General features: G+C 42.2%; 1 protein-coding gene across 3 annotated transcripts in view; it reads left to right on the top strand.

Annotated features, from left to right (window-relative positions):
- Nucleotides 1-25,828, top strand: part of LOC149138193 (Nucleotide/sugar transporter family protein) — a 256,676-nt gene that overhangs the window by 30,983 nt on the left and 199,865 nt on the right. For all 3 annotated transcript variants that reach the window (XM_089446671.1, XM_089446672.1, XM_089446670.1), the window contains exons 3-4: nt 20,493-20,578; nt 20,742-20,791. In XM_089446671.1, the coding sequence (XP_089302797.1) occupies nt 20,493-20,578; nt 20,742-20,791 (136 nt within the window). The remainder of the gene's footprint in view (nt 1-20,492; nt 20,579-20,741; nt 20,792-25,828) is intronic.

Genomic DNA, 25,828 nt, shown 5'->3' with positions numbered 1-25,828 from the left:
GCCTAAGGGAACCACCTGTCCTCCGGTACCAAATTTCAACAATATCCTTACTCCTTTGCAAGGATTAGCTAACCTTAAATGTCCATAGACTCCATCCACCCAAGGACTAGGTGCTGGCCATCCTTTGTTGGTGATCAAGTCAATTTTTATCCGTAAATTTTACCCTTCTCTCTCTCTTACCAAATTTGGCCCTCCTAAGGCCAAGCAGCTAGCTAGGGCCTAGTGCGAATTGACAAGGAGGAATTTTGGGTCTTGGAAAGTCTAAACATTGAGGGTTGAGTGGTTTCCACAAAATCATTTCCCTTTGGTGGGAATTCATTCCAATTTCATCCATAATTTCTCTTTCCCTAGTTGTTTTCCCTAGGATAAACCCTAATTTGGTTATAGCTTCAACTTGGGGGCTTCATAACGGTTTCATGTGGCATAACCTTGTTGCAATACATGGTGGAAAACCCTTTCTTTGCACCTAGACCTTTGGTCATTCCAACTCTCAACCTATCAATCAAACCCTAGGTCTTGTGTTGCCCTAATTTTGTCTCCTCAAATAAAGCAAATTGTCCCCTTTTGGAGCCTTGTGCCTAAATTGTGTCTTTTCCTTGGAGGCTTCTTTGTCCCCTTGCACCTTTAAGCTTAGAATACCTATTAGGTTACCTATATACAAACCGAGTCTCCTCCCATTGATGAAAACCCATAAAGAGTAGGGGGTTTTGGCTTTGGTTCCAATGGCCCATTACCCCATTTTTGTCATTTGGTTTAGTAATAGCCTTGTATGGTACCCCTTTCCAAGGTTTGTTAAATTTTGCGGCAACAAGACCTTTCGAGCCTTTTCATTTTTTTTGCCACGTGGCGACCTCCAGTTAGTCACCTTGTACATGTGGCACCATCCTTTGTGGGCATGTTCTGTGTCATCTAAGCATAGACCTTCTTTTCTTGGGTTGCCTTCTTTTTTTTTCTTATTGTGGAGTTGGGGTTGTTTGTGCACTTTCCTTGCATAGCCCCTTTCTTTGTGCTTTTACTCCACATGCAGTGTGCTGTAATGGGAGGAGGTTTACGTGCAATGTTAGGTCATGCAGAGGTAATACCATGCATTCTGAAGCTATGTGGAAGTAATACCATGTGGTAGTGAAGATACGTTGTGGTGCGGAGTGATGGAAGATAAGGCAGGTGCTCTTTGTGCCTTTTTTGTCAGTGTTGCCTTCCCCATGTGGAGCTGTGGGCTCATGAGGGTATGTGGAGTGAAGGGAAGTGCGGTGGTTGCTCCTGATGACCTTTTAGTGTAGTCATTTTTTTTTGCCAAGTGGCGACCTCCAGTTGGTCACTTTGTACATGTGGCACCATCCTTTGTGGGCATGTTCTGTGTCATCTAAGCATAGACCGTCTTTTCTTGGGTTGCCTTCTTTTTTTTTTCTTATCGTGGAGTTGGGGTTGTTTGTTCACTTTTGTTGCATAGCCCCTTTCTTTGTGCTTTTACTCCACATGCAGTGTTGTAATATCCCTTATCAGGAATACACCCCAAACTCAAGCAAACTCCAACCAGAGATGGATTGGGAGGGACCTCCAGTTGGTCACTTTCTACATGTGGCACCATCCTTTGTGGGCATGTTCTATGTCATCTAAGCATAGACCGTCTTTTCTTGGGTTGCCTTATTTTTTTTCTTATCGTGGAGTTGGGGTTGTTTGTTCACTTTCGTTGCATAGCCCCTTTCTTTGTGCTTTTACTCCACATGCAGTGTTGTAATATCCCTTATCAGGAATACACCCCAAACTCAAGCAAACTCCAACCAGAGATGGACTGGGAGGGCATTTACCAGATATGTCGCCTCTAAAAAGAGGACGAGATCCGGAGGCTACTTGGTCCTTTCTTGATTCTGTCTAAGAGTATAAGAGAAACACCCAAGTGGTATAATAGCCAAGAATGCTCAAAGAGATACAAATAACAATGATGCAACTTATAACAATAAAATCATAAGCAGATACTCAAGAAATGCAGAGAGAATGCTAAGCCATTTTATTATACTAAGTAATAGAATGAGTACAGGAGGTGATCAGGAAGATGGCACCTCGACTTGCACAAGGCAAGTGAAGAAATACACTCAGAATAGCAAAGGAATGGCCCTTCTTTGAACTGCGTCCTAGCTGCTGGAGAACTGCTGTGCTGCTAGAAATCAAATGAGGATTTAGGGCTGCTCCCCTCCTCGGAAATGGTAGAAACTCTGGAATCAGACTCTACTCAAGAAACCCAGAAAAGACTAGAAAGCGTTTCTGGAATGGCCGACCCCCGAAAATCACGCCCTTGGGGTTCTGCGCAGTCTCTCAGTGCTCTGTGCTGCCACTGAATGAAACCCTCCAGAAATATGCTTGAAACCCCTGCCAAAACTCCCCAGTTGCAAGGGCTGATCCCCTGCTCTGTCTCTCAGCACAAATACTACTGCAAACCCTCAATCCAGAATTGCGTCCCTCTCTCAGTGCTGCGTAGTCCTCCATAACTGTGTCCCTCTCCTAGTGCTACGAAGTCCTCCAAAATGCTGATAAAGCTATTGCTGAAATGCTGATGTATCTACTGCTGAAATGCCAATGGAAATACCTTGCCCGAGCAGGCACTCGAAGTCCCCCGGGCTAAGGGTGAGATCTCTGAACGGAGACACTCAATGCACTAAACAGTGCTGCAGACTAGCTAAACAACCAGTGTGCTCTAAGTCGAAATGACTATCACAAATTCTCATAAGTGAATGATCCAAATGAGGGGGTTCCTCTCTCTTTTATAGCCCTTGCCTCTCTCAATCCCAAGGCTCACCTCCTCCTGTGTGATTCCCCTCTTGCCACGTGTTTTTCCCTTCTTGCGCAGTTCCTCCATGTGTTTGCATGGGCTCCATTTCTGCGTCCCCCTTTGGCCCCCTTGGCTCCCCTTTAAGTCACAACGTTGTGCTACTAGGAAGTGACTTTTTATTCTAAAAGTGAGTTATGTCCCCTTTCCTCACTTTTTTATTTACAAATAACTATAGAAGGCAAAAATTGAACAAAATCGAATATTCCAATTAGCCATGGCTAATTAGGAATATTACAGTCTCCCCCGGCAAAATGTTGCTTGTCCTCAAGCAACTGAAGTGATGGATGCTGTAAGATCTTCTCACTCTCCCAAGTGGCATCCTCATTCGGCAAATTCTTCCACCTCACCAAGAATTCCCGGATCGTCCTGCTCCGCAGCTGCCTCTCCCTGGTATCAATGATAGCCTCCAGCTACAATACCAAATGCTCCTCATCATCCATGGGTGGTAGCTCATCTGTCACCGTCACCTGCTGCCCCAATGCCTTTTTCAGGCATGATACATGAAAAATGTTATGAATCTTGCTGTCTTGGGGCAGCTCCAACTCATATGCAACCTGTCCCAATCCTGCGTATCACCCTGTATGGCCCATAAAAGCGGGGCTTGAGCTTCTCAGCCCCCTTCTGCTTTAGTGACGACTGTCGGTATGGTTGTAATCGTAGGTAGACCATGTCCCCTACCTCGAACTGTCTCTCCACTCGACCCCAGTTGGCATACAACTTCTCCTGATTCTGCGCTGTAGCCATGTTATCCTTGAGAGCTTGGATGATATCCTGACTCTCTTTGATCCAAATCTTGGCTCTAGGAGCCCAGCTATCACCAAACATCACGTCAACAAAAGATAAAGGATGATACCCATACAAGGCATAGAATGGTGATATACCAATGGACATGTGATGAAGTGTTGTAGCAGTACTCCCCAGATGCAGCCACTTCAGCCATGCTCGCTGCTGCCCGCTGACATAGTTACGCAAGTAGCCCTCCAACCACTTGTTAACTATCTCTGTCTGCCATCCGTCTGTGGGTGATAATTGGTACTCCGTGTCAACTCCGTCCCCACCAACCGGAAAAGCTCCTGCCAAAACTTGCCCATGAAACGGTTGTCCCTATCACTGACGATGGTCTTAGGAAGACCATGTAGCCTGACGATCTTCCTGAAGAACAACTCGGCCACTTGTGCTGCTGTATAGTGTGCATATATGGTAAAAAACTCTGCGTACTTTGTCAGTTGATCAACGACGACAAAGATACAATCCTTGCCCTGTACCATGGGCAATCATGTGATGAAGTCCATGGAAATACTCTCCCATTTCTCCTCCGGAATGGGAAGAGGCTGCAATAAACCGGTGGGATGGCTCATCTCTCCCTTGTTCCTTTGGCAAACATCGCACTCCCGGATGCGCTGGAGTACGTCCTCCTTGAGGCCCTTCCATGAGAACCTCTCTCTAATGGCCCTATAGGTTTTGGTAAACCCCTGATGTCCTGCCAAAGGTGAATCATGTGATGCCTGGAGTATCTTCTTCTTGAGTTGAGACCCCTCAGTCAAGAAGATCCGGTCCCTGTAATAGATGATCTCATCGACCACCTTGTACCTGTCATTTGCCACCTGCCCATCTAGAACCTCACATGCAAACCTGTCCTTGGAGTACTCTACAAAGAGTCGAGCCCTCCAGTCTGTATCCAAGCTCATAAGAGATAACGTGGCTGGTCTACGAGAAAGGGCATCTGCTACCACGTTGTTCTTACCCTTGACATACTCAATGTCGAAGTCATATGCTTGGATCTTACTGATCCACTTCTGTTGCCTCTCCTATAGCTGCTTCTGCTCCAAAAAGAACTTGAGGCTGTTGTGATCAGTCCTCACCCTCAACCTGTTACCCACCAAACACTGTCGGTACTTAGCCAATGCATGCATGATGGCCAGCATCTCCTTGTCGTATATAGAATACAACCTCTCGTGCGGAAGGAGCTTCTAGCTCTCAAAGGCTATAGGGTGACCTCCCTGCATCAATACTGCGTCGATCCCCTTTCCTGACGCATCACACTCCAAAACAAATGGCTGCGTAAAATCTGGCAATGCAAGCACTGGGTAGCTGCTCATAACCTCCTTGAGCGTGCCAAAGGCTCGCTGCGCTGTGTCCGACCAATTGAATGCCCCCTTCCTCGTCAAATCTGTCAGGGGTGCAGCAAGCTGTGAGAAACCTTTGACGAACTTCTGGTAGTAAGTACAAAGTCCAATGAATCCTCAAAGTTCCGTCACGTTTCTCAGCTCCGACCATTCTTTGATGGTCCTGATCTTCTCCTCGTGGACCTCACTCCGTCCACCCCTATGATGTGTCCCAGATATAACATCTCCGTCAACCCAAACTCACACTTGGAGAGTTTGGCATAGAACTGCTGCTCCTGTAAGATACGCAATACTGTCTCAATGTGCTGGAGATGCTCCTCCCAAGTCCTATTGTAAATGAGAATATCATCGAAGAATACCAACACAAACTTCCTCAAGTGACTACAGAAGATGTGATTCATGCAGGACTGAAATGTAGCTGGGGCGTTGGTTAGCCCAAAAGGCATCACCAAGAACTCAAAGTACCCATAGTGACCCCTGAAGGCGGTCTTGGGAATGTCCTGCTCCCTCACGCGAATCTGATGGTACCCCGATCTCAAATCGATCTTTGAGAAGAAACGTGCCCCTCTCAACTCGTCCATCAACTCATTGATCCTGGGTATGGGGTATTTGTTCTTCAGGGTCTTCTTGTTCAGGGCCCTGTAGTCAATGCACATCCTCAACGTACTGTCCTTCTTCACCAACACCACAGAAGAAGCAAAAGGACTCGTGCTCGGTCGAATGTGCCCAAGAGCTAGCAACTCCTGGATAACTCTCTCAATCTTATCCTGATAGGCCTTGGGGTGCCTATAGGGGGTGGTGATCACTGCCTGTATGCCTTGCTCAAGCTCGATGGTGTGCTCAAACCCCCGATCCGGTGGTTGCCCTAGTGGAATCCCCCAAACACTATGGCATATCGATCAAGGATAGTCTGTATCTTTGGATGTATTGTCTTCCCTATAGACCCTGCCTCTGATGCACGCAGCTCCACTGCCCACTCTATGTCTCCCTTTCAGAAGACTGCCTCCATCCGATCAGCCGAAACAGTTTGGCGGATATGTGTGCTGTCCCCGTACTTCTCATGCCTCCCTGTCTTCTCATCATCCCACTCCATTTCTAGGGTCTTCCAATCTGTCGTGACCTTCCCTAGAGTGATAAGCCACTGAACACCCAATATCATGTTGGTGTCCGGAATATCGACCACGAAAAAGTGGTCAGTCAAAGTGTAGGTGCCCATCGTCACTGAAAGCTCTGGAACACAACGAGCACACGTCATGGTTTGATCTCCTGGGACCAAGACTGAGAACCCATTGAAGCTCTCTGTCTGTATATCTCTCCGCTCAACCATCTGTGCATCGATGAAGTTGTGGGTCGCCCCACTGTCGACCAAAACTCATACCCGCTGGCCACGTACTGTCCCTCATACGCGTAGCATCAGATACTTGGGAACTCCTCGCAATGCTGCAAGGGCCCCTCCGGTGGGTGCAAATGATGCACCTCCTACTGCTGGTGGTGGAGGTGGTAAAGGTCCCTGTATGGCATGGCTATCTCCTGCCTCCCCATCATCCTCGTCATCCTCTTCTCCACTACTCTCAGAGAAGACCTCAATAAAATGTGCTTTGTCAGCAGCGCATCTATGTCCGGTGCCCACGGCTCCTGACATGTGAAACACAACTTCTTCTTCTTCAGCTCCCTCCTGGCATCATCATCAAGTTGTACTCGTCCTGGATTCCCCTTTGGAGGTGGAATCCTCACGTCCTTCCCCTTAGATTGGAAACTTTGTCTCTGGGTCCTGGGTAAGACATCCTGTAAGTCCCAGGTCCTGCTGATAGCGTCCTGGAGTGTGGTTGGTCTAGTGGATTGGACTAGACCCCGAAGTGGCTTTACTAACCCCTCAACAAACATATAGACCCTCTGCGCCGTGGATAGGTCTAGCACCATCACAGAGACCCTCAAGAAATCTGCAATGGAGGTCTCTGGGCTCCCTGTCTGTTTGAGCCTCGTCAGCTCAGCAAAATGCTGCTCTGGATCCCTCCGGTCAAATCGCTCCATCAATCTCCTGGTAAACTCAGCGTATGTCGTCACTGTAGAGTGCCCGAGTGTAACCATCCCATGAAACTACCAATCTTGGGCCCCACCATCCAAATGCAGTGTTGCCACCTTGATGGCCTTTGTCTTCGACATCTGGTTAAGCTGGAAATAAATGTCCAGCTTCTCCATCCAAGACTTTCCCGAACTATTTGATGACCCATCAAACGTAGGCAAGTGGAATCTACTCGCTGCATGGTGGGTGTCACCATCATGGTAATGCCGGTACCCTTTGTGATGGTCGCGGGGTCTGCTATCCCGCTGAAGCTGAACAAAATCTCTGAATGAGAGGGCTTCCCTGAACTCTTGCCCATAGGCCTGGTGCTCTGCAAAATAATCGCCCATATGTCCGGGCTCTGCCTCCTGTTGGGTTACGACCCCCGTGTCTGCTCCTAAGAAAGTGGGCATGGTAGAGCGTGTAGGGGTATGTGAGGCCACTTGCTACGCAGTATCATGCTGCTCTGGAAAATGGTGAGATGCGCCCGATCCCTCACCAACCTGGAAAACCCATGGGCTCTCACGCAGTGTAGCCTCTACTGCCGTGAATCTCTGCCCCATCACCTCAATCTGCCTCGACGGATCCTGCACTGATTTGAGGAGCATATCTGTAAATCTCTTCCCATCATCATTTGCCATCGGAGCCCCCTGCTCTGCGTCCACCACAGGCTCCCTCTGCTCTGCGTCCACTACAGGCTCCTCCTGTTCTGCGTCTACTACTGGAACACGGTCTCCCTCTCCGTAAGTGTTCTCCAACCTACGCCTAGAGTCTCTGTATCTTCGACCTCTGTAACAGATATAGGTTTTTCCCCTGGTGTCATAGATTGCTAGCTCCACAGGCTGAGCCAGATCTATGCTCTGATACCACTGTAATATCTCTTATCAGGAATACACCCCAAATTCAAGCAAACTCCAACCAGAGATGGACTGGGAGGGCATTTACTAGATATGTTGCCTCTAAAAAGAGGACGAGATCCGGAGGCTACATGGCCCTTTCCAGACTCTGTTTAAGAGTATAAGAGAAACACCCAAGTGGTATAATAGCCAATATGCTCAAAGAGATACAAATAACAATGATGCAACGTATAACAATAAAATCATAAGCAGATACTCAAGAAATGCAGAGAGAATGCTAAGCCATTTTATTATACTGAGTAATAGAATGAGTACAGAAGGTGATCAGGAAGATGGCACCTCGACTTGCACAAGGCAAGTAAAGAAATACACTCAGAATAGCAAAGGAATGGCCCCTCTCTGAACTGCGTCCCAGCTGCTGGAGAACTGCTGTGCTGCTGCTGCTGCTAGAAATCAAATGAGGATTTGGGGCTGCTCCCCTTCTCGAAAATTGCTGAAACTCTGGAATTGGACTCTACTCAAGAAACCCAGAAAAGACCAGAAAGCGTTTTTGGAATGGCCGACCCCCGAAGATCACCCCCTTGGGGTTCTGCACTGCCACTGAATGAAACCCTCCAGAAATATACCTGAAACCCCTGCCAAAACTCTCCAGTTGCAAGCTCTGATCCCCTGCCCTGTCTCTCAGCACAAATCCTACTGCAAACCCTCAATCCAGAACTGCGTCCCTCTCTCAGTGTTGCGCAGTCCTCCAGAACTACGTCCCTCTCCTAGTGCTACACAGTCCTCCAAAATGCTGATAAAACTGTTGCTGAAATGCTGATGTATCTACTGCTGACATGCCAATGGAAATACCTTGCCCGAGCAGGCACTCGAAGTCCCCCGGGGCTAAGGGTGAGATCTTCGAATGGAGACACTCAATGCACTAAACAGTGCTGCAGATTAGTTAAACAACCAACATGCTCTAAGTCGAAATGACTATCACAAATGCTCATAACTGAATGATCCAAATGAGGGGGTTCCTCTCTCTTTTATAGCCCTTGCCTTTCTCAATCCCAAGGCTCACCTCCTCCTGCGTGATTACCCTCTTGCCATGTGTTTTTTCTTTCTTGCGCAGTTCCTCCATGTGTCTGCGTGGGCTCCATTTCTGCGTCCCCCTTTGGCCCCCTTGGCTCCCCTTTAAGTCACAACATTGTGCTACTAGGAAGTGGCTTTTTATTCTAAAAGTGAGTTATGTCCCCCTTCCTCACTTTTTTATTTACAAATAACTATAGAAGGCAAAAATTGAACAAAATCGAATATTCCAATTAGCCATGGCTAATTAGGAATATTACAAGTGTGCTGTAATGGGAGGAGGTTTACGTGCAATGTTAGGTTATGCAGAGGTAATACTATGCATTCTGTAGCTATTTGGAAGTAATACCATGTGGTCTGAATCATGTGGTAGTGAAGACACATTGTGGTGCAGAGTGATGGAAGATAAGACACGTGCTCTTTGTGCCTTTTTTGTCAGTGTTGCCTTCCCCATGTGGAGCTGTGGGCTCATGTGGGTATGTGGAGTGAAGGGAAGTGCGGTGGTTGCTCCCGATGACCTTTTAGTGTAGTCATTTTTCAAGCCTTTTACCCTTGCTTTGTGCAGAGAGTGGAGTGTGGTTTGTTGATGTTTGTAGCATCAGACAAGACCTTTTACATAGGTCTAAGTCTCTAGATGTGTGATAGTTGTCCAAAGCCTTCAACATTAACAAATTCACTTTAATTAAAGGATTAATTAAAGTGAAGTGTTTTTTAATAAAAGAGTGAGTTTAATCTAATGAAATGTAGTGGTTTTTGCATTAGTGAATTAGATAAATCTTAACTGTTGATGTCAAGTAAGGTGAGATGTAATCTCAACCGTTAATCACTTTGGAGATTAGGGTTGTGGATTTGGTCAATAACTCAATATTATAAAAGCAAGGCTAAGTGAAGTAGAAAGACACAAGTATTTTGATCAAGACAGTGATAAACAAATTTTGCTTCAGTGGTCAAGAGAGTGATAAAGAAATTTCACCCTCAGGAATTCAGTTCAAGGGAGGAGACTGCAGCCATTTGCAGCAAACAGAAGAAAACCCAGCAGCCAGAAATTAAAGGAGAAAATTCTGGGTAGCAGTACAGCCAAGTGTGTGCAGGTGGCAGGCAGTACAGGCCGTATTTTTTCTGCAGCAGGGACACAGGTCCATACAGCAGCACAGTAGTAGACCATACAGTGCTTGCGCGGGTCTGCACAGCACATGCATGGGTCATACAGCAAGGCTGTGGGCTGTACAACCATACATGTAGGTTGCGGATGCAGGAGGCAACAATTCAGGGACCATGCAGGGTTTATGGACAGTGTGGCAGGGGTTCTTTTCAGCTGGCAAAATTGCTAGGTTTGCTGTAACTTGTAATTTTGCCAGTGGGCAGTTTATTTCCCAGATTGGGAAAGCCCTTGTATGCGAGATATTAGTTTTAATGAACAGAAGATTTGAAGGGCAGAAATATTTTGTGTGCATGTGTGAGATTTGTTTAATTTGCTTCCTTTGAATTTTTTTGTACCATTTAAAATTCCTACAGTGCATTTTATTCAGTAAGCTGTTGTTAGTTTAATTTAGAGCAAGTAAATTACTAGGAAATAACTCGCCAGTTGCTGGGGTTAAGCAAATGTAACATGGTTCCAGGCAATGATAACCAGGCTTCCAACAAGGCTTCTAAAGCAGGTGTCAAGTGTGGAAGCTCTCTGGTGATCTAAAGAGCAAGATAACCAAAGAAATAACTTTTGTCATTTTAAATATTCGATGATCCAATTCAGATCATTTCATCCATATAACAGTAATTGTGATTTTACTTTAAATCACAACATATTTGTCTGTGAGATTATCTGGCCATGTCTACCAAAATATCTTTTGTCCATCAATGATTTCTCTTCTCTTCCAGTCAGTCCTTGCATATTTTGCCCACTAGAGAACAATTCCGTCGATAATTGTTATTCCTGTCCAGATGAGTTATGCCCATGGTCTTTAATATATTATGCAATATTCTGTATATTCATAGTGTAGGAATATACAGGGTAAGTTCCTCAGAAAGAACACCAAAAGGACACCGCTCACAACCAGATCACAGATCAATACACCAGTATTTTTGACGTGGTTAAAACCCTCAAAGAGGGAAACAGTGCACGGCCTGCGCCAACGTGGCTACTACAGGCAATTTATTAATCAGAGAATGAAAATTTACATAAGTTTCTCTCATGCACGGATTACCCGAACAATGACCCTCCATGCGCTTTAAATAGAACTCATGGACCAATCGGGTGTCAAGCCACAGATCAAGTGTTGGTAATACCGAGGAGAGAGTGAACCGTCGGATCACTACATATCGTGACCGTCGGATTGTAAGTTACAAAATGTACAACGGTAAAGAAATACACTTTACCTAACTCTATACTAGACCAAGTTGAACTTAACTATTTCCTATGTGTCGGAATATCCTAACATCCCCCCTTAAGAACAACTTGGGATAGGATTGAAGGATTTACAAATATGACACAATAGGAGAAGGAAGGAGGCACTAGAGCCTATCCCCCCTTAGTGACAACTTCTTGAACTCCAAGCATATATCGAAGTTTAGTGAACTTCGCCTCTGTGAGAGCCTTTGTGAAGATGTCTGCAACCTGATCATCTGTTGAACAATATTGCACTTCAAGAACATGGTCATGAATGAGCTTTCTGATGAAGTGCATGTGTAGTTCAATGTGTTTGCTGCGCTGATGCTGGACTGGATCTTTGCATAGCTGAATGGCACTTTGATTATCACACCAAAGTGTGGTTGGATGCTGCTGCTCAAAGCCAAACTCTGATAGGATCTGACGAAGCCACAAGGCTTCCTTACTAGCTTCCACGGCACCACGATACTCTGCTTCTGCTGACGAAAGAGAAATGGCAGCCTGTTTCTTACAAGTCCATGTAATAGGTCCGGAACCAAGAGTGAAGACATAACCGGCAGTAGACTTCCGATCATCAGGGTCACCAGCCCAATCAGAATCAGTGAAACCAACTAATAGAGGAGCTGCTTTGGCACTGTAATGAATCCCAAACTGTATTGTACCTCGAACATAACGAAGTATTCTTTTGGCTGCTTTCCAATGACTTTCACGGGGGTTTTGCATAAAACGAGCAACAAGGCCAACAACAAAGGAAAGGTCAGGACGAGTATGGGTTAAATACAAGAGTTTTCCTACAAGTTGACGGTATAAGGTAGCATCAACTTCAGGAGAAGTACAAGAGACTGAAAGTTTGACTCCAGACTGAAAGGGAGAAGGGGCTGGCTTACAGTCTTCCATGTGAAAATGACGAAGAATATCACAAGCATACTTGGACTGGGAAAGGGAAATACCCTCCTTGGATTGCAAGACTTGAAGACCGAGAAAATAGTGTAAGTGTCCTAAGTCTGTCATTTCAAATTTCTTTTTAAGGCTGGACTTCACATGGTTTATAAGGTTGGGATCACTACCAGTAAGAATAAGATCATCAACATAAAGAACAAGGATGATAAGAGAGTTGCTCACTTTCTTGGTGTAGACAGTATTGTCAGAATAACACCTAGAAAAGCCAGATTCTAAAAGAAAGCTATCCATTTTGGCATACCAAGCCCGAGGAGCTTGCTTGAGACCATAAAGAGATTTCTTAAGTCGACATACAAGGCTGGAGTCTGTTTGGATGAAGCCAATGGGTTGTTCCATATAGATTTCTTCATGCAAGTCCCCATGCAAGAAGGCAGATTTAACATCCATCTGATGGACTTCCCATTTTAAAGAGGCAGCAAGGGAAAGAACAAGGCGGATAGAGTTCATTTTGGCAACAGGGGAGAAGGTTTCAGTGTAGTCAATGCCTTCAACCTGTGAAAAGCCCTTAGCAACAAGACGAGCTTTATGTTTATCAACTTTCCCATCTGGTCCATACTTGGTTCTGTAAACCCATTTACATCTAACAAGTTTGCGTCCCTTTGGTAGAGGAACAAGATCCCATGTATCATTTGCCAACAATGAATGATATTCTTCATTCATAGCTGCTTCCCAATGTGGATGGCCTGAAGCTTCTGCAAAAGTGTCAGGATCATGATTTACTGGAGCTTGAGCCAGTAAAGAAGAGGCTTTTTCAAACTGAGAACGTGTACGTCGCTGATCTGTAGGATCACTGGCAAGATCACCTGCTGCATCCCACGTAGCGCGAACCCATCTTGGAAGTTGAGGATCCTGAGAAGGTGGGGGAGGATTATCATCCTCACTTTCATCATCTGAAGAAGAAATGTTTTCAAAAGTAGAAGAGATAGGAAGAGGTGGCACATCCGCCGGACTAGGCTCGCAGGCCGATTTATTTTCATCAAATTTTACATCTCTTCTAATGATAACATTTTTGGACTTAAATGGAATAAGTCTATAACCTTTTACATCTTCAGAATATCCAACAAAAGTACATTTCTCACCCTTAGGTTCTAAAGCTTTATGCTTTTCATCTGGAATATGGGCCCACGCTTCACTTCCAAAAACACGAAAGTGACTTACATCTGGTTTAATGGAACTCCAAGCTTCTTCTGGAGTGATATTCTTTAGAACCTTAGTAGGAGTGCGATTTATTATATAATTTGCACAATTAATTGCTTCGGCCCAAAAACTAAGACTGAGTCCTTTAGATTGCAGCATACAATTAGCCATTTCCTTTAAGGTGCGATTTTTCCTTTCAGCTACACCATTTTGTTGTGGAGTGTATGGAACAATATGTTGCATTTGAATTCCATTTTCGGTGCAAAAGTTGATGAAGGTGTTTTTAACATATTCTCCACCATTATCAGTTCTTAGCTTAAGAATTTGATGTCCAGATTGTTTTTCAACAAAGGCTTTGAAGGCCAAAAAAGTGTTAAATACTTCGCTCTTGAGTTTTAAGAAGTATACCCAAGTGCGTCTGGAGAAATCATCAATGAAAGTTAAGAAATACTTGCAGCCAGAGAATGAAGCAACAGGAAGTGGACCACATAAATCACTGTGCACAAGCTGTAAAGGGGCTGAGGCGTGCCAAGAGGCACGCTTTTCAAAACTGTCCCGATGATGTTTTCCGAGTACACATCCGGAACAAACACCATCTCTGCAAGATACCATAGGAAGACCTGTCACCATATTTTCTTTACATAGATGCTGAAGGGAGCGATAGTTTAAGTGACCAAATTGCTCATGCCAAAGTTTGCTCATTTCATCATTATGAGCAACAAATACTGAGGGAAGATTTGATGACCCAAAGTTGTGAAACTTATACAACCTTGTGGAATCATCAGCAATACTAGTAGCTAGAATCTGTTTAGGATCTCTCAGATCCTTGATTACAACATCATGAGGTGAAAATTCAACAATTTTACCTTCACCTGAATGAGTTATCTGATATACAGATAGAAGGTTGCAGGATAAGGTTGGAACACATAATACATCATTAAACTGACCATTGTCTAGATGAACAGTTCCAGTCCCTACAACATTAAGAGATCTATCATCACCAACATATATATTTTTGGTGTTACAATCATTTAAAGAAGAAAACATGGCTTGGTTTTTGGCCATGTGATAAGAGGCTCCAGAATCAATGAGCCACTCATGAGAATGAGAAGAAGAAGATACATTTAATGCATAACCAGACTGAGATGATTGACAACGACATGCAGAAAGTGCCATCCCTGAAGATGAAGTTGAAGTGAAGTTGAAGAATGCTCCACATGGATGTTATGTTTCTTCATTGCGGCTTCCAAGGCTTCCATCTTCTTAAAGCATTTAGATTCTAAGTGGCCATCTCGATTACAAAAGTTACAATGTCTATCAGTCTTCTTCCATTTGTTTTTATTGGTCTTATCATTTTGCTGAAATGATCTTTCATTTTGAGGCTGAGTTTGCTTAGGACCCTTGTTTGGTTTAGGACCATTCTTTTTAGGATATGACTTCTTAGGATTCTTTGAATTTGGTTGCTGCTGGGCGGCTAACGCTTTCTTGGAAGAGTTTCCAAGATTAAGAAGACCAAGGTGTAAGAGTTTTTCTTGTTCTCTTATTAAAGAATCACAAAAAGAGTCAAAGGAAGGGGCCTTGTAGTCTTTTCCTTGACAAATGAAAGCTTCCCTTGTAGAATGGAAGGTGGAAACAAATACAGAGTAGGCTGGTCCCAACTTAGTAAGGATGGAATAAATAAGGTTATTATCTTCTTTCTTAACCTTAACACCTTCCAAGAGATATCTAAGGGTCTTGAATTTGGACAAGAAATCCTCAATGCAAGAAAAATTATTAGGATCCAATGTAAGCAACTCATTTTCAAGTTGATGGGCTCTAATTTCATTTTTAATCCCAAAAACTTTAGTGATTTGTTCCAATGCTTCATGAGGAGTTTCAAGTTCTGCAATATGGAATCTAAGATCAGGAGAAATAGACATCCCTATCAAACCACGCGCTTGATCTTGTCTATTTTCCCATTTTGCAGCCTTGTCTTCATCTTTTGGTTTCTTCTCTTGGCCTGTGGCTATTCTGTAGAGACCTTTACTTCTAAGTAAATCTTCCATGTAGGATATCCATTGGAAGTAGTTAGTGCTGTCAAGAATGACTTGGCATGGACTTTCCATTTAAAAAAAAAACTGAAGCTGAAGATGCTGAAAGTAAGTGTTCCAATGGATAGATCTCGAAAAATTAGGCTGTTTTAAAAAAAACGGCTCTGAAAAAGGCTTCCGGATGAAGTTATGGCTTTTTGAAAAAAAAAATTGTTGAAGTTGCCGGCAAAGTGCGCGAATGTGCGGGAATGAAATAATCCGCCCCCACAAAATGGAGACTTGAACCCAAGACCTCTACTCTCTTAAAATAGCTTTGAACCAATTGATCTATACAAAAAATTTGAGAGAGAGAGAGAGAGAGAGAGAGCGGGGGGGGGGGGGGGCCTTGGTTTGCGTGCTTGCCTTGAGAAAGCTCTTTTTCCCCACAAAACACAAAACCCAACACGGACATGCAAAAAAAACGAACCTTATGGCTCGAAGTTAGCTTTCGCTAAAAAACTAGATATTTTCAAAAATGAACCTTGCGGCTCAAAGTTAGCTTTAGCCGAAAAACTAAATATTTTTCTCAATGTTTCTGATTTTCCGAGATCACACTAAGGTGCAGGGAAAAGAGCATACGCATGAGAAAAATCCTTCCTTTCTGTTTCTGATTTGCCTAGATCGCACAGAGTCGCAGGGCAAAGAGCATACGCAGAAATGAAAGGTATAGATCCGGTTAAAAAAAAACTAAATAAACCGAAACCGAAATAAGCAGAGAGAAAATAACAGTAAACTGCAAATAAAGACTGTATACCTCCAGATCTTAAAAATGACGCAGCTAGGGCTACCGGAAACTTTTTCGCGTGAAACAAAAGGGGTTCCTCACTGGAACAGATGCTCCGAACACAACAGAGCAGTCCTCTCGGCCCGAAAGCAGTCAGAAACAACAGATCTAGGAAACGGCAGTCGGATGCAGTTCTACCGGCTTCAGATTTGGATCACCAACGGACGCGGCCCTCAACCTGGCTCTGATACCATGTAGGAATATACAGGGTAAGTTCCTCAGAAAGAACACCAAAAGGACACCGCTCACAACCAGATCACAGATCAATACACCAGTATTTTTGACGTGGTTAAAACCCTCAAAGAGGGAAACAGTCCACGGCCTGCGCCAACGTGGCTACTACAGGCAATTTATTAATCAAAGAATGAAAATTTACATAAGCTTCTCTCATGCACGGATTACCCGAACAATGACCCTCCATGCGCTTTAAATAGAACTCATGGACCAATCGGGTGTCAAGCCACGGATCAAGTGTCGGTAATACCGAGGAGAGAGTGAACTGTCGGATCACTACATATCGTGACCGTCGGATTGTAAGTTACAAAATGTACAACGGTAAAGAAACACACTTTACCTAACTCTATACCTAACTCTATACTAGACCAAGTTGAACTTAACTATTTCCTATGTGTCGGAATATCCTAACACATAGATGCTGTCTACCAATGTCATTATTGTTGCTACCTGAAGTGATACTTGGTTGTAAACTGACTGCCTATCATAAATGTCATTGAAAAGTCTGTTAACAAATGCAATGATTCATGCATATGAGAACGATGTTATTTATGCTGCAATTTATGGTTTGGGAGCAAATAGTTGTCATGTTTTCGGACTTAACACTATGTTTTTAAGCATCGCTCCCCACTATAGTTATGTTTCAACATTGTTTTGGCAAATGATCCCATCTATTGATAGTTCCAGTGTTCCACGGGGACGCGTTCCCTAGGGTGGGGTGCATGCACCCCACACTTCCCACGCACCTGGGACGGGGGGGCATCTATGGAAATGTTTCCCCACGTCCCCCTTTTTGGGAGACGCAGGGGGAAACGTTTCCCTAGTGTGGGGGACGCATCTCCCTAAAAGGGGTGCTCCTGGACGCCTAGAAACACCCCTTTTGAATTTCACGATTGTTTGTGTGGGGAAGCTTAATATTGAATCTTAAGACCCTATTATTGCTATGCAATTCATAGTAATGTTAAATCTTTTATTTTTCACCCTTTTACTTAAATTTTTAACATTACCATGAAATGACTCAAGATGTTTGAGAGTGGTTCCGATCTCATTGGATTTCATAGGGAGAAAGTGGAATTTTAGATCTCACTCAAAATCCAACAGACTTAACAGTTTTTTCAGGATTTCAAGATTGGGGGAATTGCAACGTTTCCATTAGATTTTGTCATGTATGAGGGTATCATACTAGTATTTAATCAAGAGAACCAAGCCCTCTATGGACCTTGATGTTAATGGCATTGGTTGTCAAACTCCTCTATCATGACCCTACTAAAAATGTTCCTGTGAAGCGGGGGTACGTGAACCCAGGAGTGGGGTTCGCATACCCATACTTGATTCACTTACCCAACTACCAGATACAGGTTTGGATTCCTCTCAAACACACTCTTCTGAACTTAGCTCAAGTATGGAGAACTTGATACTCTGAAATTTAAAAATGGGTTCTTTCTTTATGATGGGTACTAGGTACCCCGTAAAAGGGTGTGTGGTTCCCCAAAAATGGGTACGCGGAGCACGTACGCTTTCATACATTCAGTAAAGAGAAACAGTTTGGGATCGAAGAAGGCTGAGAACTTAGTCTACATTCATAGCACACTTCTTATCATATCTCAGAAAGACCTAGTGTACAAGGAGGGTCGTTTCAAGAGATGGGACCAATACACAGATGATGTTGCATGTGTGGACGAGGAGATACAACCAGATGGTCTTATTGAGCTACCTCTAGTTGCTATGGATGAGCAAGAGCCTCCAGATGAGAGTGATCCCTCCCTAGAGAGCCTAGTGACTAATGAGCTTAGAGATTTTGATCATGATGACATGGATGCTGATGAGTGATGACATGGCTTGAGGAAGCCAAATCAGTTATCTGGAGACATGTTCATTGTTCAGTTTCACTTTTTTTTTTGGAATTTTCTATTTCATGTGTGGAAATGCCTTGAGGCAAATTTTGAATGTAGTATGACAATGGAGTTCTGGATATATAATATATATCTATTATCACGATTCATATATGTTTGCTTGATATTAAATTTGAAAGTTCAATGTGAATGTTCAATGTTTTATTTTTCTTGTTGTAAATTTGAAGATTTTTCAAAATTGAAAATTCATAATTTGAATTTCATATATAATATAGTTTATATAATGTACAATATATATAAAAACTTTAATATAGTATATACCCTCGACGAACCGACGCACCCTGTTTCAAAAAGTGATGTACCCGCCCCTGTACCTGAAACCAAACTCGCGTTTCTTGAACTTAGAAATGTACCCATCACCCAAACAAAATCTTTACTTGATGTGCTATGTTTTTCTATATTTTTTGTTTGTTTGTCAAGTTTTCTGTGGTCCTCTAGGCTTGACTTGTGGCTTGAGGAGCTGCGACCCAAGGGCATCTAATCTGTCAAAGTGACCCGGGGATCGCACCCGACCTGGGCCCACCAACCCTTTGCTGGCTAGATTTTTTGCATGTCTCCTCCCCCTAGCACAGGGTACAACCACTCCTTGTGAGGTTTGATCCTGGGTTGCCTTGTTGATGAGACACATCCTCAACGAGTTGTGCTAGTGGAACTTTACTACATTTTTCTATCTTATTTTAATGTTTAGAGGGTGATATTGATGATGAAGATCCCAATATAGGCAATGATTTTGATGATATGTAGGTATTTGTTGTAGCATGATTTTCTTTTTGGATGCTAGAGGTCACCTAGAGCCTATTTGTTGATGTATTTTCGGTTCAGAGATCGATTGCACTCGGTGCTATTTTGGTTATGTGCACACTTACATGCTATATAAATGAGATTTTTTTTCTTATTTGTGTATAAATGGTTTGGATTCATATGGATGCACATGATATATATATATATATATATATATATTGTTTTGTTTTGTTTTTGTTTATTTCTTTAAGATTTGAATATTTTATGTATTTTTTGTCAACCAGTTTTTCAGTCCAGGTTTTTTTACCGTTCCGACTGCTTCTAGGTTTAGAGGGTTTTCCAGTTTGGTTCTGATAACGTTGGTATATACTATAGTCTATTTTGCCTAGTACTAATTAGATTCTAGAATGATGAATTTAAATTTTAAATGAATTTACATTCTAGAATGATGAATGATAAATTTAATTTTTAAATGAATGTAGATTCTAGAATGATGAATGATGAATATGGATCAATGTTTTTCATTATTGAATGTCATAGTGTATGGATGAATGATGAGTATGAATGATGTATGTATGAACGATGAATACAAATCATTGTATTTCATTGTTTAATTCAACTATGTATGAATCAATATATTTATGTTTTCATTTTTGAATATGAATTTGATCTATATATATATATATATATGTGAAAAAAAATTATATAGCCCTTATGTCTCCCCGTCCCCCCTAAATCTCCCTAAAATTTGAGGGTACTGCCACACGTCTCCCGTGTGCGTCTCCCCGTCCCAGAGTCTTGGTGGAACATTGGATAGTTCAAGTAATGTAGATTGCTTTTTGATCTTATGTCATTTCCATGCTCAGAATCGTCAAAACTTGAGTTTTAGGTTGGATAAGCTACAGTTTACTTCTTATGACACACATTATTCTTGTGTTTTTGCTGTTTCACTTGTGGAATGAACTTGGTTTGTATGGAGATTATACTTAAAATATGCCCATGGGAGATAGAATGCAACATGTGATGACACAGTTCTGTTTAAAGATAAAGGACAAAGCGTGGCTCCCATAATCATTTTAGATTTTTTCTTAGTTTTCTCAAATGATGCATCTAAGTTTAAGTGGTCCTTGTTAAAACTATTTGAATATACCTCTGGATATTTTTTTTGAAACTGAGGCTTTTGCTAAAATTTCCGTGCTGACCTACATATTTTGATTTAACAGTGCCTTCATTTCAGCATGCATGTAAAAGTTTCTGAAATTCTTCTGATGCATGTGTTTCTATAATATCTTTGTTGGTTAGTCATGTAATTGTTATTTCTTATTCAGTGGTACCAACTGCTGTTGCAACTGCGTTGGACATAGATTTGAGCAATGCATCCCTTGTCTTTATTTCAGTTACTTTTGAAACAATGGTAAGTATATGTGGCTTTAAGGTCAATTTAATGCTGTTTTAAGTTTTAGCTTCTTTGTTTCATATATAGCATTTTTCATGATGTTTACTGTTATTCAATTTTAGAATTATTTATCTATGAATTCAAGTACCAAAATGTCAATTGCTTGGTTTTCTATTGGCAGTGCAAATCTTCTGCTCCAGTGTTTCTCCTTCTATTTGCTTTTGCCTTCAAGTAAGTTCTGTTTTCCCATATTGTTTATGAAGTTTAGCACCACCTCAATTGGAACTTGTAAATCTGGCATCTTTATAAGTCGCTGTTTTAAATTTCTTATCATGCATGCATATTCTTGCTTTTCGTATGTGCTGCCAATCCCTGCATTACACTACCATTTAGATTGTTCTGGTTTTAGTTCATTGCCTTTATGCATTCATCAGCAATGTATATGTTGCTTCTTTCTTTCTAATGCTTTTAGCATGAGTCTGCTTGCCGTATTGTGGGACACTGATTAGTATTTATACACATGCTGGAAAAATTTTGAATATGTATGAAAGGTTCTGATAAAGGAACTGATGAGATCTGAAATCAATGGAAATTTGGTAGGAGGAAATGCTTTTTCTGGATCACTATAAATATATAATGTAGATAAGGACAAATTAATTCAAACTTGAGAATCAATTATGGCAATGCCCATCTATTTATGCGTTGAAAACTTCTTAAGATGCTACATGATTGTACTTAATCATGTATTCTTTTGTTTTTTTCAGTTTTGTTTAACACTTACTCGAGAGAAACACCTTAGAGAGTGAGATGCCAAAGGAACTTAATTCTTGTATGATACCTTCCTTTTTGGAGAATCATGTCTCCATATTTCATATGGCTTGGAATATGTAAGGTGGGTGTGATCCCGTTTTTAATTACTAAATATATAATGAACAATCACCATAAGACCGTGATGCTTAAAGTAGTGTGATACTACCTAACAAAGAGGTTTGCAATGAAATGTAAGGGTTCAATTCAAAATTTTAGCATTTTTAGGAGATCAAAATAAGTCATTCCAATGACTTATTAAATTTTGAACATCACATGTAGTGATATGCTTATTTTCACCTTTATTTGTTGAATAAACATGTAACTATTCCACCAGTGATAAGGTCTTGTGAAGTGGGTGTGTGCAAGTTATTGCTTCTTCTGTGTATCCATTACCGCTTTTTTTCTCACCTTTTTAACGCAATTGAGTGCCATCAATAGACCATTCAATCGTCTAGATACCTTTGCACCATGCTGGCAGTCAAATAGTTGCAAAAACAATGAAATGGGAAATCAGCAAAGGTCTTGTGAAGTGGGTGTGTGCAAGTTATTGCTTCTTCTGTGTATCCATTATCACTTTTTCTCTCACCTTTTTAAAGCAATTGAGTGCCATCAATAGACCATTCAATCGTCTAGATACCTTTGTACCATGCTGCCAGTCAAATAGTTGCAAAAACAACGAAATGGGAAATCAACAACATTCTAGCTTCCCACTGCCATTGAGACATGAGCTCCAAAGAAGGCCTTTGGACTAAGATGAGCAAAGACTGTTGTTGAGCTGTTATCTAGTACTTGCCAATGGCTCATTGTCAATACTAACTACATTTTCTACTTGTTCTTGCAAAATCTAGCAGGCCTAGTGTAAAGCATTACTAGGCAACCTAAGTCTTATGGCAACGAGGAGATCAGCTACCATTGTCACCTCATTGGCCTCTCTCCAACTATTTAGGGCTGGATGTTATCTCCACAAGGGAGCTTCCTGAAAGAAATCACCAGGTGACCAGACAAGATCTTCAAGAAACAAGGGCTCAAAGGTGATATAAAGTCTAATGGTTATGGAATAAGTTATTGACAAGACCTTGATGGCTGTGATAAGTGATACATGTAATCAAACACACTATCCATCAACCAAAACAGATTAAAAGAGATCTGCTATAAACTAGGGTTTTAGTGATATGCAAGTTCACAACATGCAAAAGCATATAGCAGCTAGGAAATATCCTCTAAGAGATAGTTTCAACAAATTATCAAAGGCTATCAAGGGGTAAGCCAGGGAAAAGGAAATTTTGGAGTTTTTAATGGTTTAACATGGATAAAATAACAAAATAAGCCTAGATGTCAATCCTAATTTGGGGATAAAGATGTAATGAATGCTAGATTTTGCCTTTTCACTTTATTAAATGCAATTTTTATTGATAGAATGTAACGCAGATTCAAAATTACCGAACATGCAAATCAAAGTCGAACATTATCACCACAACTAGCCTATTGCCTTCTCTCAATTGGGCAATGGAGTCATTTAGGGCAAGGTCTATGATAGAGGGCCTTGGATGAAGAGGGCGGAAGACTAAATTACTTCCCTTAGATAAGATAAAATAATTTTATTAATGCCCAATGAATGACCATAAATAGGTCAATGGGACCAAAGGATACAACCTGTACGAGTACAATGTGGGAGTGCAAATGTAACTGCTAGAAAATGCCAAAAGCTAAATCTAGGATAAATTGAAGTAAAGAAGGATACAATAATAGAACAACTTCATAAACATGTATATTCATGGACCATATGAAAGGCTAAGTGAATAAGTCTAGGGTTGTGTTGATTTTTACTTGGTCTTCTTAACTAATAATTTATTTGGATGTTTTAAATGATCTCCTAGCACATTCTTAAACATGACTACATCATTAAGAAAATTATATAGAAAACATCAATGATACAATGACAATGGAACCAAAAAGAAGAAGCCACACAAGTAACACAAGATATTACCCTGGGAAAACCCACAATGGGGAAAACCCGCCCAATTTTTTTTTAGAGAATCAATGCAAAAGGAGATACATCACAGTCAGCTAACCAATAAGATGACAAACCTCCTAAGACCAAGCCAACTCTCCACCATTCTGTTCAAAGAAGCTCTGCAACTAAGTCAAGAGATTGTCCTCAAGGTTTGCTTTTAAACTTGCACTGTGCCACAAAAATCAACCTCTTTCTACAGAGATTAACAATAGGATTCTCGGCCACCTTGCCTCAAAGAGACACCACAGGGTCTCAACCCCTTTCTATAGATACATACCTCAGGCTCTTGGTCCCTGTTCCACAGAATAATGCCTGAGGGTTTCGGCTCCTGATTCACAGAATAATGGCTTAGAGTTTGTTATGCTCTTGACCTGCGAGAAGATACCAGAATACCAAATATGCGAAGAAATATACCCAGAACACAGAGCAATAAGAAATAATAGCGTGTATTTGATTATTCAGAAAGGAAAGCAGTGTTCACTTGCCTCTTCGAGGGGGCAACCTTCAATAGTGCTGGGCTCAATTACAAAATAAGACACGACGCTCCTCGAGGGGAGTCTCTATCCTTTATATAGGATTCGTACATGCAATACCATGGGTCAGTACCATGGTTCTTATTAATACCATCTATCTAATACCATGGCCTATTTTCAACTAACTGTGGTCCCTTCTTTAAATGCGGGTCAACCACTTACAATTATTAATATGGGCTTTATTGACTCTTTAACTAACTATAACTATGACTCGACCCTATTACATAAATAAGAGGGTTAGGGTTGGACCCTAACATGCCCTCCCCCATAAAAATAGCCTTGTCCTCAAGGCTGAAGCTGCTGAAGAACAGTGACTGGTTCCCAGGTCGCATCTTCTGGAGAGGTGTCTTTCCACTTGACGAGGACTTGGTCATGCGGCCGCGCAGGTGCCTTTCTCGCGTGTCAAGAACCTGTTCCGGTTGGAGCCAGATTGAACCTTCTTCATCCAATTCTGGTAGACTGGTTTGAATTCTACAATGGTTCCCCACCACTTTCTTGAGACACGAGACATGGAAGACGGGATGGATTTTTGCAGTGGGTGGCAAGGCTAGCTTGTAGGCTACTTCTCCGATGCGCTGAAGTATTTGATACGGTTCGTAGAATTTTGGAGATAATTTCTGACAACCCTTGTCTTTGAGTGATGTTTGCTTATATGGTTGCAGCCTCAAGAATACCTGATCCCCTTCTTGAAATTTGCGCTCTAAACAATGTTGGTTTGCCTGTTGCTTCATGCGATTTTGAGCTTGATGGAGATTCTCTTTGAGGTGGGCTAGCATGGTTGCGCGATTTTGTAGGAGTTGATCCACTGCTTGTACCTTCGAGCATCCTTGGATATAAGAAGTAGGTGAAGCAGGGAATTGACCATAAACTGCTTCATATGGAGTCATTTTGGTGGTGGCATGATAGTTAGTATTATACCACCATTTGGCTAGAGGTAACCATTGTACCCATAGATGTTGCTTTTCTGAAGTGAAACACCTGAGGTAGGTCTCCAAACATTTGTTGACTGCTTCAGTTTGACCATCCGTTTGGGGATGATAGGAAGTATTGAGTTGTAGTTGGGTACCTTATAGCCTGAAGAGTCCCTGCCAAAAGTTACTGGTGAAGATCGGGTCATGATCAGACACAATGGAAGTGGGCATGCCATGCAATTTGAAGATCTGGTCCATGAAAGATTGAGCCATCAAAGTTGGTGTAAAAGGGTGGGGTAGGGCGCAAAAATGAGCATACTTAGAAAGTCTGCCCATAACCACCATGATGACTGACTTGTTGCTTGACTTTGTAAGACTCGTAATGAAATCCATAGAAACCTCCGTCCAGATTGAGGCTGGGATGGGCAATGGTTGTAATGTGCCTGGGGATTTGAGTGTTTCTTCTTTGTGGCGCTGACACACATCACACTCAGCTACAAAAGTAAGAATGTCCTTTTTCATGCCTGTCCAAAAGAATGAACGTCAAGTGCGAGCATAAGTCTTCTGAAAGCCAGAATGGCCTGTAGTGGGAGATGAGTGCAACTCCGCCAAAATGCGACTTTTGAGGGTGGATGTTGGTGATATCACTACTTTGTCCTTGTAGCGAAGAATCTCATCCTACCAAGAGTAGCCCGCTGTGGAATTTGGATCTGCCTGCAATTTATTAATGAGTTGGGAGAGCACAGGATGTGAAAACCATTCCTTGCGAGTCTCTTCAATCCACTCTGGAATGGGAAGAGAGATTGCTAGTAGGGTGCTTTCCTCCTCAAATTGGCGTGATAAAGCATTCGCTACGACATTTTCGCGCCCTTTGTTGTAAATTATCTCATAATCATATCCCAACATTTTGGCTAGCCATTTATTTTGTTGTGGCGAGGATAGGCGTTGCTCCAAAAAATATTTAAGGCTTTGATGGTCTGTGCGGATTTGGAAATGCCAC

This window comes from Pinus tabuliformis, chromosome X (assembly GCF_031772625.1).
Source record: "Pinus tabuliformis cultivar Carrire ecotype Pingquan chromosome X, CPIR1, whole genome shotgun sequence".
NCBI classification, from domain to species: Eukaryota; Viridiplantae; Streptophyta; class Pinopsida; order Pinales; family Pinaceae; genus Pinus; species Pinus tabuliformis.
This window is presented reverse-complemented; position numbering and strand designations above follow the sequence as displayed.